Genomic DNA, 14,775 nt, shown 5'->3' with positions numbered 1-14,775 from the left:
AAGGCTTCCTTCTTTGAGGAAATCATATGGAATTTAAAACCTGAAGGAGAGGTAGGTATTAGGAGAAAGGAGGGACAGTAACTTCCCATAGAGAAAATGAGAAATTAAAGTCTGGTGTGCAAGGAAAATGTACGTATTTCTGTAAGGCTGGAGGCTGAACAGAGGTGTTTGGGGGGAATTCTGAGAAATAATACTTATAAATGTGCAGGCTCCAGATCTTGAGTGCCTTGTTGACCTACTAAGGAATGTTTAGTCTCATTCTGTGAGCAGCAGGGACCCCCTAGAGGAGAGCCATCACCACGGTTGTGAAACAGAAAGTTAATGGGCTGCCCTGGCGACAAGAGAACTCGGTGGCAGGAGAGCTTTTAGGGCGATGCAGGAACAATGCAGACAGCGGCTGTCAGTTGTCTGAATGGTGGTTGTGGTCTGAGGTGGGGAAATAAATGGATTTGTTGCCCAGTTCTCTCCATTTCTTTAGAGATAATAATCGCAAAAATCACAACCGTGCATTTATAATGTATTAATATAAATTCAGCTGAGAGGTATTTGTGGATGGAAAACAAGACTCAGAAAAGCAGTCTCCTTCCTTCCTTCTGTCTTCTTGGTCCCTCGTCTCATGCCAGGATTTGCACAGAAGGCACAGAACAGAGATTTGCTGAAATGAAGAGGAATAAAGCGGAAACTAGGGCAACACTTTGAAAATATCGTCACAGAGAAAGAAGAAAATAAGTAATTATCATTGCTATAGGATGGGGTTTAAATTCCTGCCCTTAGCATCTGCTGTGTTCTTTTACTCAGCCGTGACAGAAAAGTCGTGCTATTTTACGGGATGAAATAGAAAATTCTGTAGTAATCAGACCTGACCCATCGCGGCGCCTGGGTTTAAATGGGACAATTAAAGGGAGCATTTTACCTTCCTCAAGAAGATGTTGACAAAGAGGCAGATGATAGGGATGATTTGCCACTATCTCCAAACTAATTTACACACATTTCTATTTTGAGCTGGATTTTCAGGGTTCTCGGGGTCTCAACAACCCGCAAGATGTAACCATCCATTCTACCTTGTCAAGTGGACAGTTTGAACCTAGTTTGACTTGTGTCTGCCAGGCCTGCCAGTGTCAAGGAATTCACCCCTAACACAGGACTGACATTGCGTGCCACTTAAATAATGGCTTTCCTGCAAGAATCCCGTTTTACTCAGGAAAAGACTTAAAGCAGCAATTTGAACTTTCTTAATTGCTATCCTAAGAGACTTATTAGACCTGTCTGGAAATAGCATAATCTTTTTGAGTTTGGTAATTAGTGCTGTGCATTAAATAGTGCCCTGGTGGCTTCATAGAATTAATTCTGCTTCTCGAATGTTTTAACTGACGAAACCCACTGCTGGCACACTGTAGTCCCCTACAACGAACATTAAAGTATTTTGACATGCAACAAAAAAGAGGCTTGACAAGTTTAGTCCGTTATGTTTTGTGGTTTAAAAAGTGTGTTTATGGGCTTCCCTGGTGGCGCAGCGGTTGAGAGTCCGCCTGCCGATGCAGGAGACACGGGTTCGTGCCCTGGTCCGGGAAGATCCCACATGCCGTGGAGCGGCTGCACCCGTGGGCCATGGCCGCCGAGCCTGCGCGTCTGGAGCCTGTGCTCCGCGACTGGAGAGGCCACAGCAGTGAGAGGCCCGCGTACCAAAAGAAAAAAAAAAAAAGTGTGTTTATGACTGAAATAAACCCATAAATTGAAAATTTGATATTGACAACATTACATATTTCATAAAATTTACTTGAAAAATAATTTATTAAGCTATTGCAATACATCTTACACCATGAACAATAAAAATACATTACCACTGCTTGAATTATAATACAGGATATCTGGGTTCATCTCAGGTCCACATTTTTTGGTCTGCTAAGGGAATAAATGTCCACGATCTCTGAGATTTCTCCCAAATCTCTAATACCATGATCATGTGACGTGCAAGTTTAGGCATGCAAAAGCATACGCTAACATTTCTAATTTTTGCCAAATGTATGACCCTCAAGAGGCTCCTCTGTCTTTTAAAGATTGTAGTGACTTTGAGCAGGTCACCTCTGCTGAAATCAAATCTTAAATTACCCTGGAAAATATTGGTTTTGTTGTTCATAGACTACAAAAAGTAAGGTACTTTCACCTGTTAGAAGGTGCCTAAGAAGTGGGGAGCATCGGGGGGAGGAACTTATGCAACGGACAGGTAAAATACCTGCCTCTAAGAGAAGCCTTTTCTCTTCTCAGGGTGGATCAAAACCAAGCACTGTGTTGATTCGAGTATCTTTTTTCTATCTTGATGAATCTGATTCGTTTTAGCTGAAAATTTGAATCCCTAAGTGAATCTAGAGTTTCGGAATGTAAAAGTCTTGGTCCTTCAGCAAGATTTTCAGTCAGGGTCAATCGCCAATCTGGCTAAGTTAGGCAAAGATATGTTGTTTTTAATATATTCTTTTTACATTCAAGAGTCTTTCACCCCAGTGTATTAAAAATTATTTTTATTCTTCATAGAGAATGATAACAAAGGATATTAATGGTGGTTTCCTGCCAGTGGAGCTGTCTTTTTCCCCCTTGAAAATGTGATACAGCTTGTGTGCTTACTAAAGATGTTGAGTTTTGTTTTTGTTTTTGTTTTTGTTTTGTTTTTTGCGGTACACGGGTCTCTCACTGTTGTGGCCTCTCCCGCTGCGGAGCACAGGCTCCGGACGCGCAGGCTCGGCGGCCATGGCTCACGGGCCCAGCCGCTCCGCGGCATGTGGGATCTTCCCGGACCGGGGCACGAACCCGTGTCCCCTGCATCGGCAGGCGGACTCTCAACCGCTGCGCCACAGGGAAGCCCAGATGTTGAGTTTTCATTAGCTTTCTAATTAAGACTTTATTTTTGTAGAGCAGGTTTAGGTTCACAGCAAAACTGGGCAGAAAGTACAGACATTTCCCGTGTATCCTCTTCTGCTACACTTGCACAGCCTCCTCCAATATCAGCTCCACTCACAGAGTGATTCATGTGTTAGAATTGATGAGCCTTCATCGGCACGTCATAATTACCAAAGGTCTACACTTTATATTACTGTTCACTCTTCTTGTTATACATTTTACGGGTTTGAACAAATGGACAGTAACATGCTTTCATTATTTTAGTTTCAGACAGAGCATCTCCACTGCTCTAAAGGTGGCTTCACCTATTCGTCCTTCCCTCCCCCCAGCCCCTGGCAACCACTGTCTCCGTAGTTTTTACTGTCTATAGTTTTGCCTTTTCCAGAAGGTCATATAGTTGGAATTATATAGTCTGTAGCCTTTTCTGGTGGGCTCCTTTCACTTAGTCATCTGCGTTTAAAGTCCCTCCTTGTCTGCGAAGCTTGGTAGCTTGCTCTTTTGTAGTGATGATCTTATTGCATTGTCTGCATGTACCCCAGATTAGTTATCCACTCATTTATTGAAGAATATCTTGGTTGCTTCCAAGTTTTGGCAATTGCGAATGAAGCTGCTCTGAGCACCCGTGTGGTGGTTTTTGAGTGGACGTATGCTGTCAGCTCCTTTGGGTAAACACCAAGGAGTGTGACTGCTGATCATACGGTAAGAGTCTGTTTAGTTTTGTAAGAAACAACCTGTCTGCCAAAGTAGCCATATACCATTTTGTGTTTCCACCGACAATGAGTGAGAGTTCCTGTTCCTCCAGTGATGTTTAGTCTTACTGAAGATTTTGCAGCTTTATGCAGTGAAGCTACAAAGGTCACACGTCCAAAAGGCTTAGAGGGAATTAACGATGACCTTATCACAGACAGGTCTTTTCCAGAGGTTAGACTTCAGTTGAATTTGAAATGAAGAGAAGTGAATAATTTTAAGTTTATAATGTATTTCATAATAATGTTTTTCTTTTCTATGGCTTTAGTTGATTCTAGGCCATTGCCAAGAAGTTTACAAAAAAAGACTTTCTAAAATTTTCTTATAAGCTTAGTTATTTTTCCTAGAGCTCATCATTTTTGACTATGTTGATGATTTTCTAATGGAGAAATGAGAATTGTTATATTGTGTAAGATTCTCTAGGGAGATATCATTCTGTTGATAATTTTAACTAAATAATTGATGCTATTTTAAAAATGATTATGGAAAATGTATCAGTCTATAAAACTTACAGCCCAAAGTATGTTACACAAATGCTAGTTTTATGGAGAGTAATTGACGTTAAGGAAAAATTTTAAATGGTAATTAGTTTGGGCAATGCTGACCAAACAAAGTTAAACTGGAATTGTTACTGCAGTATTTCTCAGGGCCTTTAATATGCCAACATGAGAACCATCTCCTGAACTTATTGGATCCGAGACTCTTGTAGATCAGGATGGCAGTTTTCAAAATGTTGTAAAAATAAGCTAGTTTTGAACAAGTTAGAGCATAATAAAAGGAAAAAAGAAGGCAAACATGCTGGTTAATAACTTGCATTTTTAGCATATTTTTCAACTCATCCAGCTTCTTGTTTCCTATAACTTTATTCATTTGATGTGGAATTTGCCAAATAAGGGGACCAACAGTTCCAGTGTGCCTGGGACTCCAGACTTTCTGATCCAAAACTGGGACAGGCCCAGGCAAACCAGGAAGGTCAGTCACCCTCATTACTTCAAATTCCTCCACCTTTGTCACATATTTTTGTGACCCTGAGAAAAACATAACTTGTAACTTGCAGTCTTCACCTATAAAATTGGAATAAAAATATTTGTTGCGTAGAGGTTTTTGTTCCTTTTCTTTTAAAGGACTTACTAGGAAACTATCCAACTCAGGTTTGGCTCGTAGAGAACTAGGTCAACCTGAATTCTTCCTTTCTCCCTCACCTTCCTTTCCAGCACTACTATGATGTAGAGCAGACATTGTTCTCCTTATTTTATCGATAAGAAACTTTGGACACTGATGCTTTAGTTAACTTGCTCAAGGCAACAGAGCTGTAAATGGCAAAATCAGGACTTGAGGCAGCCCTGATAGAAATCAGAAGGTGCTGTATTCCATGCTTTCTAAACTATACTCAGTTCAATTTCAAGTGTCAACGGATATTTGGAAAGTGGCCATTCATAGGAAATTTTGTAACACTTTGATAATGCTAAAGCCTAGTACTTCCTTTTTGAATGGCATTTCTTTTTCTGTCTTCACACCGTGCAGGTAACATATGTTTCGGAACAGGTGCTATCATTATGAAGATCCATAAAATTTTATATTATAGCCCATTTATCCTCTTTGAATATTCATTAAATTTGAAATGTATATAGAACTCCTTTTCATCTCCTCTTTTTTTCTTGTTTTGGCTGTAAGACTACCCTTTCAGGTATCAGTGATTATAGGAATGCATTATTGAATAATATCTGATCACTATTGGGCCTAACAAACATGTTTAAAATGCATATTTTATTTTATTTTTGAAAAATAAGTCTCAATAAAGATACATTTGAAATGGGATAAAAAGCACATTTGGAAAATGGACCATAAAAACGTTTTCCCAGATTTCTTCTTCAAGTGTGGATAGGAGTGACTGTGAGATAGCATCACAGAACATAACGGTCCCCAGTGAGATACAAATTTCCAACTCAGCTGAGGGATTTCACAGAACATCAGGGCAGAGATGATGCATTTGTTTTCGAAGAAGGAGATCTTACATCACCATCACGTTCCCTTCAAATGAATTTACATCTAGTTTAGTGAATGGTAGAATAAAACTGAAATATTTAACTGTCCAATCAAAAATGTGATATATTTGTTGAGAAAAATAAATGAGCCACATATGCAGAACATAAACAAGAAGGAGGTACGGATACAGAATCTGTTGATTTTCTCTCAGCCCCGAATTGTGTCTATGATTGTGACTTTTAATTTACAGTGATAATAGGCTTGAGACTTGATTAGATTTGAACATTTGAAAAAGGTTGGAAGGATTTTTCTTCTTAGTGAGCTCATGCCCTGAGTCATAACGATAACACACTGCGTGGACTTAAATACCTTTAGTTCATTCAGCCTCTTCTTATTTTTTAATGTAGTTCACCAACATTTATAGACCACTGAAACATTTAGCAGATGGCTTTATAGATTTCTCATAGTAATGTGAGCAGGGTAACTGAAGGAAGAGTCTGCCTTTTAACTGTGATCATTACTCTCAGATACAAACTGCAGTACAGGTTTCTGTTTAGCAGTGGATGGATTGCTGTATAAGAAAACAAACTAATTGGTTTCTTTTCCCCTAGGAGAATAGAGACAGTCATATAAGTGAGGCAGGAAAAAGCTGATGTGATATCTCCATTTCTCCAAGAAGTCTTTTCCTAAGTAGATATGACTTAAAACAATACTTTTGATATAATACATTTTTTTAAAAAAGGTACATGGTTATTGTAGAATACTTGGAAAAGAAATATCATGTATGTTTCCTCCCTGTTATTCTAACGATTTTGTTTATTCTTCTTTCCTTTTTTTGTTGAAGGGATACAACCATTGTTTATTGCTCTCACTTTTTGTTGAAAAAACTTAACTTGTAATACTGTTTTTCACTTATTTTATAGCTAACATTATTTGTATTGTTACAAATTGTTATTAGTAGAACTTTTTAATGGCTACATAATACTTCCACAAGGCAGAAAGCATAGTGTATTTTTTTTTAAGAATTTTTTTTTGATGTGGACCATTTTTAAAGTCTTTACTGAATTTGTTACAATATCGCTTTTGTTTAATGGTTTGGTTTTTTGGCTGCGAATCATGTGGGATATTAGCTCCTCAACCAGGGATCGAACCCACACCCCCTGCACTGGAAGGAGAAGTCTTAACCACTGGACTGCCAGGGAAGTCCCAGAAAGCGTGGTTTTTAAACGTTCCTTTACTCTCAGAAATCTAGGTTCCTTCTAATTTTTGCATTTTACAAATGATACTGAAATGAATAGCTTGTGTGAAAACTCTCTGTATTTGAGAATATTTTCTCAGGATAAGTTCCCAGTAATTGAAAATTACATTTTCAATCCAAGAATATAAGTTGCCTAAATGGATATGTAACAGTATATTTTGCTAATATCTTGCATGTACAGTTTGAAGGAAGAGGTTGCAGATTTTGGAAAAAATAGTGATGGGTTTTATTTAGATCCATCTAGTAGAGGTATTTCCAGGAAACTTAACTGCAGTCATCCAGGAGATATTCTAGATTTGTCAAGAAGGACTCACGAATAGGCCTGCAGTGACGTTGCTTAAGAAAATTTAGCAGTAAATGTGAATATCTTATCACAGTTAACAGCATCAATCACAGTTCTGCGGGCTCAAATCATTTTCTTTTTCTTCTTTCTTCTTACCAAATTTCCCATCAAATTTGATTCATTCATTGGATAAAATGAAACTGATTCAACTAAACTATTTCATGCCAAGATTAAGTGATAACTTCACATTACCATTTTTAGCATTAAAAACTCAGAACAATTTCTGCATGTGAGGAGAGGATAATTCATACCACATAAATTACTTTCTCATTTGCTTTATTGTACCAGCTCTCATGTTAAAAATAAACAACACACGCGTCTATCCACCACTGGACCGATTTATAACACTCTAATGATATTTTGCAATTATCTGTTTATGTATCTTTTCACTGAACTGGAAGGCAATGTGAGTCCCATAAAGATAGAATCAGTATCAAGATCTCTGGCCTTCCTTCCTCCCTTCCTTCCTCCAACTGTGCCCTGGGCTCTGAGAATTCAGTGGTGACATAAGTTTTCTGCTTCCCTAGAGTAACTGTTCTATTGGGGAGGAGAGATGAAGTAGACAAAGAATGCATGAAGAAGATACTCAGATGCTGGTAGAGACTATGAAGGGGATGAACAAGGTCCCATGCAGGAGAGTGACTGGGTGGGCTGGGCAGGAAGGACACTGCTGAGGAAGTCATGTTTGAGTGAATGGATGCGATTTAAAGCCATGGACTGAATGAGATCACTTCAAGAGAGCAAGGAGGGTGATGTGAAATGGAAAATTTAGAAAATCTGTCTTAACAAATGTTCTTGTGAAGGAAACAGAAAAAGATGGTGGAAATTGGAAGGAGATATGGACCTAAAAAGCAGTTATTATATCTATCGATATCTATCTATCTAATCTGTCTATTATCTATCTATCATCATCACCCACCTATCTATCAAATCTACCTACCTACCTATTGTTTTCTTCTTTTACTTGTGGTAGGAGATACTGGAGCAGTAGAATTGCTAATAGAGATGATCCAATAGGGAAAAAAGGCTGATGCGGGATATTGAGAGTATAAGTGCATAAAAAAATGTCCTCAGGGGCATGAGGGGCGGAGTCAGTGTGAGGCTGGAGTGGCTGTCCTGAAGAAGGGGCACGGCCACCTCAAGGGATGCCAGCTCAGGACGGAGACGGAGGGAAGGTGGAGCTTGGTAGTTTTCGGTGGAAAGGTCAGCTGGTTCTGTCTGTTGGCTTCTATTTTCTTGGTGACCGGGAAGGCAGGGGAGTCAGCAGGAGAGAAAGAGAAATGTATAGAAGTATATAGAGAAGATAAAAAGAAGGTATAGAATAGTCACCTTTGAGAGTGGAAGAACCAAGTTACTGAAGAAAGCGGAGGATTATTTGGGAATGTTGAGGTCCTGTTTTGGATGTGTGGTCAAAACTTTTAGTGCCACAAAATCAGTATGATATGGCATTCCCCCCGGCCCCAGCTTCACTGTACTTCTGTTACCTAAAGACTGAAAAATACTGAATAACAGAAATTTTCTCAGCAGTAATTAAAGCCTTTCTGTTACAATGGGATTTAGCATTATTGACAGCAGCATCAAACGTAGATAAATGGCAGTATGTACACATGCCATAATAATACTTATCCAGCCCCTGACCATGCCTAGTACACATGTATGGATAGTAGTTTTTTTCTGCTAGGCCCCAGGCTCCTAAAATAATCCTTCTGCCCCACTGGGATCTGAATACCATAAGCTTGTAACTAGTATTATCATAGATTATTGAAGCCTGAGGGGACCTAGAAATCATGAAGTTTGGCTGTTCTTCTAATTGAGTATCGTAATCACCTAGGAGAGTTTAAAAACAGACACTCAAAAGATCACTGCACATATATATGCACATCACTAGGGTTGGAATTAGAGATTAAGGATCCCCAAAATGATCAGTATCCTTTCCATATTGCCAGGTGAATCTCTCATTAGACAGTGGAGAAATATTGATTTGTTAATTTCATAATTTCCCATATCACCAGGTCAGGCCATAAAGTGATGCTCTAATGAGAAACTAGTTAGAAAAAACAAAAGTGAAAACATCAACACAATTATTATGAAAAGTCTCATCTGAAATAGATGAGATGTTAATATAATTGAAAATGTTTAGAATCGAAGGGACAGTCCATAGTTCCAATATTCCATACTACTCCTCTTACATTCTTAGGTTTCTAGAGATAGAAATTGTGCCTAAATTCTCAGACCCTGATATGGTGTGTATGGCGGGCAACTGGAATCTTGATTGCCAGTGTACAGTGAGCCTCTGAATTTTCTCCCATTCTTATGAAATGTGTGTGGTACTTTTCAGTATACTTCTGCTCTGACCTATGACGCCGTTCAAGTGATGACCGAAGCTTTTCGAAACCTACGGAAGCAGAGAATTGAAATCTCCCGAAGGGGGAATGCAGGAGACTGTCTGGCAAACCCAGCTGTGCCCTGGGGACAAGGGGTAGAAATAGAAAGGGCCCTCAAACAGGTCAGTCACTGAAAATGATTGTAATGTGACTTAACGATGGCCCCTATTTTTTCCTGCTGAATTAGTCATTCTTGTTTTATCTCTTCTGTTTTATAAAGAGGGAGTATTATTTCCTAACTACACAAAGGTAAGTTGAAGAGCAGAAACCTAATAAGTGTCATTTTCTTGACTTGCATCCCGGGAGAGTCATCTGGTCAACCACTCTGTATCTGGTGGAAGTGAATTTATAATTGTACTCCTTTCCCATTTCCTCATTAGGTGCAGGTTGAAGGTCTCTCAGGAAATATCAAGTTTGACCAGAATGGAAAAAGAATAAATTATACAATTAACATCATGGAGCTCAAAACGAATGGGCCACGGAAGGTAAATCATTAGCGAGTTGAAGGCATTCTCTCTGTGTGAGGAGGTGAGTTAGTGAACCCATCACCTCATCTTCCAGAATCCTGGAGACATATATTCACATAGCTGGATTCAACAACTTTCAGAAACATATATTTTAAAATATGTTTTCTAAATAAACTCTATTTATTTCTGGTAAGTAACCCTGAAATGTAATTTTAAGATATAATAAATAAAACTGTTATACTTTTTTTTTAGACAGAGGTAGAAAAAGAGTTTAATGAGAAGAAAAAGAACTGTTCCTGAAAGATTATGGTTCGGGAGACCAAACATAGCTGGTGCAAATGTGAATGTAACTGTTCAAGTCAACATTTTTTTTTCTTCTGTTATGGCTGAAATGCCATTGTCTGGATTTTATTTATGTTTCTATATGATCACGCCCACACAAATTACCCTTAGAGAGTGTGAAAAGTGAACACGAAGAGACAAGCCGTTTCTAAGAACTGTTTTTGTTTGTTTATTTTTATAGTCTCTTTCTATTGCTATTAGATTCACGTGCATAAAAGGTACATCTCTGTTTAGAACAAGCCTAGTTAGTGTAGGTGTAATTTCAGATTCAAACATGGGTTTGAAAATAACTCAGTGCTTTGCCAGTAGGAAGGTCATATGTCCAGGTGCCCACCTTCTGTACCCTTTTGCAGATCGGCTACTGGAGCGAAGTGGACAAAATGGTTGTTACTCTCACCGAACTCCCTTCTGGAAACGATACTTCTGGGCTGGAGAATAAGACTGTGGTCGTCACTACAATTTTGGTAATTAGCTACCTGTGCCTCTGTTTTACGTTATTTTTCTTAAGAAAAATATCTGTCAACTGGAATCGCTGCTTATGTTTAGGAGAATAACTGATACAGTGATGCTTTTGAATGTTTTAGTCATTCGCTGCATGCGTATTCTGTCAGAAGGACTCACAAACACGAGCTACGGCACTCAGAATACGTCTTATCCTCTTCAGGACTGAACTTCGGCTCCACAGATAATTGGTAACCTGGTGCTCACACGGGTGAACACCTAGGGCAAGCCTGGAAGAGCCTTCCTTGTATTCCTCCCGTGTTTTACCTTTCCGCTCCCACACGATTCTGGGTCCACTCTGTCCTTACATTCGTTACATGGTTTAATGATGTTGTCAGCTTCTCTATATTCGTATGGAAAGGTGGACTCCTGAAAGACAAGGGTGATCTCCCTTCTTTTTAACTCCGAATCTCAGCACAGTAGTTGGCACATAGCTAGTGCTAAGTGGACGTGTATTGGCTGGATGAGACAAAATTGAACTGGATCCTGAACGTTGAGGCTTTGGATAGGTGGACGGCAGATGTTGATTATGACAAGAAGCTGTTGGGGAAAAGAAATGGAGGAAAGATGTGATTTTGCAGCAAAGCAGTCTGATTTCGTTTTACTACGTTGTGATGTAGTGAATTTGTGAGATTCATTATGGTAACGATATTGAGAAAAAAACATAGGTTAATAAGGGATTTGGATAACAACATTGGTTGGCACTTGGAAAAGTCTTAATAAATGTAAGCTAGATTTGAGGATTTTTGCCTGAATCATGCCACTGAGAGGAGGTATCTCACTGAACCCCAAATATCCTCAGTGCCACTTTCCAGTGGAGAAAATTTGGGGGCTGGTGTTGAGTCATGTTTTCATGCTTCCTTTTTATGGTGTTCACAGGGGGGATGCTACTCCCTAGCTATCCGTGTAGCGTAATTCTAGGATATTCTGTCTCAAAGAGCAAGTGAGCTCTCAAGTCTGAGAGGGTAGATTCCATACATCACTATGGCAACGACTCTTTGAGTCTGGGCATCACTGATCGTGGACCTGATTTCCACAAGATCCTTATCCTCGAACTCGTAGTGGCACAGGGGTTTGGGTGAATGCTGGTTCTTTGGAGTCAGGGGAGCCCTAACTTAGGATAAGAGAGTGCTGGATCCAGAGTTGACTAAAACAGATGTTAAACCACATTATTCCTCTCTAAATACTAGGATCACAAACACTACAAGGGGACATACTAACAGTTTGTGCTCTTGAGTCTCTTGTTTACTTTGGTTTGGCCAGGTGCCAGCCATGTGCATGAAATATAATGAAAGATAGATGAGGACCTTTGATCAGAAGCATTATACTTAATTTTTTCCCAGTCATATTTTCCACTATCTGTATTCTACAACGTCTCTGGCTTACAGGTAATAATTAAACCAGAAGATTTGAGTGGATGCGAGTAGATCAGTAACACAGTCGTTTTGGTCAACTAGAGCACTTTCTTTCCATATAGGAATCTCCATATGTTATGATGAAGAAAAATCATGAAATGCTTGAAGGCAATGAGCGCTACGAGGGCTACTGTGTTGACTTGGCTGCAGAAATAGCCAAGCATTGTGGGTTCAAGTACAAGTTGACCATTGTTGGGGATGGCAAGTATGGGGCCAGGGATGCAGACACGAAAATTTGGAATGGGATGGTTGGAGAACTTGTATATGGGGTAAGTACTGCGCTTCTCAAAGGTAAAGTCATTACGTTTGAACTCTTGTTGAGAGAATGCTTGCCTTCCATGCGAAGTACCAATGTCTGAGATTGTGGGTTTCCCACGTTGCTCTAGGAATGCTGTGTTATTTCCTTGTGCACATTTGAAGATGAAGTTAGAAGCAAATATGCAGATGGAGACAGGCATCTCACCTGTCTTGAAGCCTATGGGCCATATGCATTGTTCAGAGATTGCCAAGGCATAGAGGCAGATGTAGTTATCATAATCAAGCCAGAAGGGTGTACTCTGTATTTATAAACAGGAGGGATATTTGGGGAACTAATTGCTTTTCTTCTGTTAAGTATTTACTGGGATTCCACCAGGGAAATGATTATTCCCAGTTTCCTGATGTCCTTCCCTTCCCTTTGATCAAATAACGTAACCACGATTCCTCTCTGACCGTGACTCCTGGTTCTATTATTTTCCTTTGTTTCCCTTACAGAAAGCTGACATTGCAATTGCTCCATTAACCATCACCCTTGTGAGAGAGGAGGTGATCGATTTCTCAAAGCCCTTTATGAGCCTCGGGATATCAATCATGATCAAGAAGCCTCAGAAGTCCAAACCAGGAGTGTTTTCATTTCTTGATCCTTTAGCCTATGAGATCTGGATGTGCATTGTTTTTGCCTACATAGGGGTCAGTGTAGTTTTATTCCTGGTCAGCAGATTTAGCCCCTACGAGTGGCACACTGAGGAGTTTGAAGATGGAAGAGAAACACAAAGTAGTGAATCAACTAATGAATTTGGGATTTTTAATAGTCTCTGGTTTTCCTTGGGTGCCTTTATGCAGCAAGGATGCGATATTTCGCCAAGGTTGGTTACTCACCCGCTTCAACTTTGTGCATTTTAGGTCTCGAGTGGACATTCATGGTGTTTATGAATTCACTGTAAAGAAGTTAGCAGCCGCCGACTACCTGTCCAAGCAGTGTAAGACTCGTAAGGACAGACTCTTACCGTCGGCGTAAGCCTGTGAAATATTTGAGCAATGTTCTTTGAACGTTGATCCTATATTTCCCTGGTGAGATTATACACACCATGGAGAGGCTATAAAATGCATAAGGTTCCTATCATTTCATGCCTTCTTGGAGGGGTACCGTGTTTTTGCTGCATATTCTCATTTTACAGTCATCTGTGTGTTGATCCACAGACCTGTATATGGGAAAATGGGCAACATTACTTACTAACTACAAAAGCGACAAAACTCCATTTGCACACATCTCATCTCTCTCTCTTTTTTCTTCCCCCCTATCATTAGCTCATGGAAATGACATGAGAGAGATATTTGTAAAATTTGTGTTTTTTTAAAAGGTTAGGTTGCTGGGTTAAAAAGAATGTATGATAATATATTTTCCAAGTATCTAGAAATATATAGGCGGGTGATAATGACGGCTGATTGTTACAAACGCTTGTGCCGTATTGAATGGCAATACACACACAGGAGGGAATAAATTCCTACATCCCTACTCTCATTATAATATTTTAATTCCTGCCCTAGAATGCCTAAATACAATGAACGTATCACAAAACACACATTGCCTTTATTCGTGTCACGTACATGATTAAGAATGATAGCCATGTCTGGTTCTTCAGAGGAATAAATCCTACTTTTCCTAATGAGGTTGCTTTCACACTTAAAGCCTATATGATTATCGATCTACCGGCACATCTTAATTTGGGCTCAATTACCCTCCTTTGAGTCTGTGGGTATCTTAATAACTACCAGAGGCAAAGGCTTCTTAAATACCATTTCATTATTGTTAGTTTTTGAGCACTTTGGGGATAAGAAGTGATTAATTTCAAAAACCTGTATGTGAAGCTCAAAATTTTGTATCTTCCGCGACCTTTTCTGTATACTACACCCATCAAGATAAAGGGACTATATCATGTATGCAGAAATTATCAATGACCTACTTCTCAGATAGCAGGGCACATTCTTATGAATTTTATGGATCTGAACAATCTTTATTCCATCAAATTCCCTGTGGCTTCTCTATGGAACTGCACTAAATTAGAACTATATCAATGGCACTTGCATTGCATATATAGAGAGATATATAATTCTAGTGTATAGCATATAATAATAATTATTACATACTATATATATATATATATATATATATATATATATA

At 39.2% G+C, this 14,775-nt stretch overlaps 1 protein-coding gene across 3 annotated transcripts in view; it reads left to right on the top strand.

Annotated features, from left to right (window-relative positions):
- GRIA2 (glutamate ionotropic receptor AMPA type subunit 2) overlaps nucleotides 1–14,775 on the top strand; it is a 168,599-nt gene that overhangs the window by 113,220 nt on the left and 40,604 nt on the right. For all 3 annotated transcript variants that reach the window (XM_024746134.1, XM_024746135.1, XM_024746133.1), the window contains exons 7-11: nucleotides 9,565–9,732; nucleotides 9,991–10,095; nucleotides 10,773–10,883; nucleotides 12,398–12,604; nucleotides 13,089–13,459. In XM_024746134.1, the coding sequence (XP_024601902.1) occupies nucleotides 9,565–9,732; nucleotides 9,991–10,095; nucleotides 10,773–10,883; nucleotides 12,398–12,604; nucleotides 13,089–13,459 (962 nt within the window). The remainder of the gene's footprint in view (nucleotides 1–9,564; nucleotides 9,733–9,990; nucleotides 10,096–10,772; nucleotides 10,884–12,397; nucleotides 12,605–13,088; nucleotides 13,460–14,775) is intronic.

The sequence above is a fragment of the Neophocaena asiaeorientalis genome, unplaced genomic scaffold (genome assembly GCF_003031525.2).
Source record: "Neophocaena asiaeorientalis asiaeorientalis breed wild unplaced genomic scaffold, Neophocaena_asiaeorientalis_V1.1 scaffold51, whole genome shotgun sequence".
NCBI classification, from domain to species: domain Eukaryota; kingdom Metazoa; phylum Chordata; class Mammalia; order Artiodactyla; family Phocoenidae; genus Neophocaena; species Neophocaena asiaeorientalis.
This window is presented reverse-complemented; position numbering and strand designations above follow the sequence as displayed.